At 53.2% G+C, this 3919-nt stretch overlaps 1 protein-coding gene across 1 annotated transcript; it reads right to left on the reverse strand.

The window, feature by feature from the left end:
• Positions 1 to 2664: 2664 nt before the first annotated feature.
• LOC139832472 (NAC domain-containing protein 40-like) lies at positions 2665 to 3315 on the reverse strand. Its single transcript, XM_071822242.1, has one exon. It carries the CDS (start codon positions 3313 to 3315, stop codon positions 2665 to 2667), a length of 651 nt encoding a protein of 216 aa, XP_071678343.1.
• Between the last annotated feature and the right edge of the window lie 604 nt (positions 3316 to 3919).

Consider the following 3919-nt stretch of genomic DNA (forward strand, 5'->3'; position numbering starts at 1 on the left):
CGCCAAGTTTTCCCGCCCACCCTTTCCCGCTCATTCTCTTCCGCCAAGTTTTCCCGCCCATTCTCTCCCGCCAAGTTTTCCCGCCGTTTCAGCCCCTCGTCGGCCTATATATAGCCATGTCTTCTCCACTAACAGCACCAGCAACATTTCTCCCCTCATCACTTCTCTCATCCAACAGCACCACAAAATCCTCTGAGCTGAGCTGCCGCTGAGATGGCTCCTCGTCGCCGTAGCAACACGGGCTTCATCGGCGTTCGCCTGCGGCCTGCGGGACATTTCGCGGCTGAAATCACCGCCGGTGGTACGCGTGTGTGGCTCGGCACCTTCTACACGAAGGAGGCTGCTGCCCGCGCATACGACGTTGCGGCTTGGAGGTTTGGCCGGCCGCGCCACGAAATGAACTTCCCGGAGGTCAGGTCTCTGACGGAAGCTCAGAGTCTCTCTGCGAGCCGCTTACTTCGCTCACGGGGTGAAGCGCGGCGGTACAGTGTCCGGCGGCGGCGGATTGATACCACCGAGGCGGACGAGCAGTTCATGGCACAGTGGCGCAGAGACCATCCCGGAGCCGTCGAGGCAGAGCGCGCATTCTGGAAGGACAAGCAGACGTACAGGAGAGAGAGGAGGGCGGGAAAGCGGCAGAGGAAGGCTGCGGTTGAAGCAGAGTACGCCAAAGGAGAGGCGTCGACATGGGGGGAGGATGATGAACGGTGGTCGTGGATCTTCACAACCACCGCTTCAGAGGACACCCCCAGCGAGGACGAAGATTTCGACTTCTCTGATTAATATGTGTGTGTGTCGAGTCCGTGTGTCTAGCGTTAAGTGCTTTATTCGTGTGTGGGTGTAGTTCTTTAAATGTTTTGGTTTGTGTGTGCGTCTAGTTCTTTAAGTGTTTTGGTTCCTGTGTGGGTGTAGTTCTTTAAGTGTGTTGGTTCCTGTGTGTGGGTGTAGTTCTTTAAGTGTTTCAGTTCGTGTGTGGGTCTAGTACTTTAAGCGCTTTGGTATGTGTGTGGGTCTAGTTATTTAAGTGTTTTGTATCGTGTCTGGGTCTTAAGTTCTTAAATGTATCACTTTTCTCTCCAGTTCACCTCCGAGGGAGTTCCCCCCTATACATCCAGAATCTGCCTAAGTGTAGGAACCCCCTGTCCGAGAAGCCGGACACACCTTGGGGGGTATCCTTGGATATAAAACCATCTCAAATCACTTTTGTGCATGCCATGTGGGCACACACAAGTTTTCCAGCGATTCCGACGCTCCGGTGGTCTGTAACTTGGAAAACCCTAGGGCGGGGACCCCACACATCTACCCCTATAGCTTTCTCCGTGCGAGGGTTTACCAGTGGACTTTTTTATTTATTTTGCTTTGTTTAGGACATATGTACATGGAAACCATAGGTTGGGCATACTTTACCATAAAATAGGCTCCGTTCGAGCCATGGCGGGGGTTTCCACATACAGATCCTGGATTTTACCAACTGGTAGCCCATTATGCGGAAATCGTCAACGCCGGGTACATCCAAGGTTAGCCAAACCTTACATCACACTTGTACATGTATGTTAGGGGCAGAAGCAAGTTTTCCAACAATTCTGACGCTCCGGTGATCTGTTTCTTGGGAAACCCTAGGGCGGGACCCCTAGGGTTAGGGTTTTACCAAGTGATCTGTTAGGGTTATAGTTAGGGTTAGCAATGTATGTGGAAACCCTAGGGTTAGGGTTAGAGTTAGGGTTAGGGTTAGGGTTAGAGTTAGCAATGTATGTGGAAACCCTAGGGTTAGGGTTAGGGCTAGAGTTAGGGTTAGGGTTAGAGTTAGCAATGTATGTGGAAACCCTAGGGTTAGGGTTAGGGCTAGAGTTAGGGTTACGGTTAGGGTTAGAGTTAGGGTTAGAGTTAGGGTTACAGTTAGGGTTAGGGTTCGGGAAACCGTAGGGCGGGGACCCCGCGGATCTACCCATATGTACATCGATAGCAAATGTTGGGCCTAGTGGCTCCGGTTGACCCGTCTGCGAAGAGCGTCACCCATGCATGGGACCTACATATGCCATCTACGAATTCTTAAAAAATAGAACCATTTTTTACATAATTCATACTAGTAAATAAATAATAGAAACATATTATAAAGTAATATGAGAGAGGGAAAAAAATAAAAAAATACTATATGCCGAGGGTGGCCGTCGGCATAGGGTGTCCATGCCCTATGCCGAGGGTGGCCGTCGGCGTCTGACTGACGCCGTGAGCGGGCGTCGACGGCGCGGGCTGGGCCAGAGGCGATGCCGGTGCTACGCCGAGGGCCAAGGTGACGCCGACGGCTGCCCTCGGCGTAGCCTCCTCTACGCCGACGGTGTTTGTACGCCGACGGTCGGGTTCGTGAGCTGCCCCAGCGAGGCCGTACGCCGACGGCCCCGATAAAAAGCCGTCGGCGTACAGTTGGCCGTCGGCGTCTTCTCCCATTCCTGTAGTGCATGACTGAAGTACTTGAAGGGAATCCCGGAAAATCGAAGCTGGCAAGAATCGGCAGCGATTGATCAACCGTCGTCGTCGGCAGGGGTGCTTGATAGGAGTCTTGGTCGATCTGTAGTGGCATCATGCCGTGCTCCATGGCCGGTGCAGCGGAAGTAATGGAAGAGAATCCCGAGTAGGCGAAGCTGCCAAGATCAACCATCGGTAGCATTACTGGATCCGCAAACTGGTGTGCCGCCGTCGACATAGGCTCTTCATTGGTCCAGGGAGGCGTCGCATCGTTGTACACTTGAGTAAAATCATGCGTAGCGCTTGTCGTGGAAGAAGGCGGCGCCGGGGCGAGTTGGCGGCGCCGTCGCAGTCGGAGCCGTTGGGGGTTCGCTTGCGCTTCTGGCCGTGTCCGGTGAAGGAGATGTGGCAGATCTTGAGAGAGGCGCAGTCCTGGGGGGCGGCGACCACGGAGTACTCGTGCATGACCCAACCCATGCTGCCGCTCTTGGCCTTGCCATAGTGGAAGTTCAGCCTATGCTTCTGCCATGCAAAGGTCTCCCCGTCGATGCGCACCTCCCCCGACTTTTCGAGCTTCTGCGTGACCCATGTCCCTGCATTGGCGCAGACGCGGACCTTGCGGTTCTTGGTGGCGTCGCCCGGCGCCAAGAAGTAGGCTTCTTTCACATCATCGTCCAGGCCGTTGTTGGAGAAGAGCTTCCATGGCGGCGCGCTCAGAGGGTCGGCGTCGATGAGGATGCCGGCTAACGCGGTGGGCTGGCGGCGCAAGCTTGGGACGAGGTACAACTCGATCACCTCGTCGTCGTCTGGTGTAAACTTGAAGCCCCCCGTGAGACCTGGAACCGCAGCCATGCTTTTCTTACGCCTAGATCTTGATCGGCGACCTAGCTGCCCTAGAAATCTGTCTTGATCGACGTACAATCTGCCCTAGAAATCAATCGTGATCTAAAGTTTCGTGGTGGAAGCTAGGTTATGAAAGCCTTATATATTGCTTTGTACGTACATATACGACCCAAGCAGCTATGTCCGACTGCGCTTCCAATTATCGCAGGTTGTTATATAGGAAGCTTACGATTCAAGCTTTAGCATTTCTGGCCCGTCTCCGACTGCGCGTGGACTAATGTATACGATCGACCCAAGCAGCTATGTCCGACTGCGCTTCCAATTATTGAAGGTTGTTATGTAGGAAGCTTACGATTCAAGCTTTAGCATTTCTGGCCGGTCTCCGACTGCACGATGACTAATGTATAGTTGTTCTTGATCGACTGCGTGACAGGAAAAAAGGTCCTTCGAGACCCATGCTCTGTTTGGTATCCAAGTTAATGCTACGGAAATCTTCTACGGACTGAGTTGGAACCACCGGTTTGGTTCAGATTTATTTGCTACCGTGAATATAGGAACGTGACTCCGCTGTGCTTTCCCCACGTAATTCCGTAGCCTCCGTTCTGTAAAAATT

This window comes from Lolium perenne, chromosome 6 (genome assembly GCF_019359855.2).
Source record: "Lolium perenne isolate Kyuss_39 chromosome 6, Kyuss_2.0, whole genome shotgun sequence".
Classification (NCBI taxonomy): domain Eukaryota; kingdom Viridiplantae; phylum Streptophyta; class Magnoliopsida; order Poales; family Poaceae; genus Lolium; species Lolium perenne.

What these genes read in the sequence shown, in the direction of transcription:
- LOC139832472 (XM_071822242.1), bottom strand. Translation starts at nt 3,315, where the DNA reads ATGGCTGCGGTTCCAGGTCTCACGGGGGGCTTCAAGTTTACACCAGAC.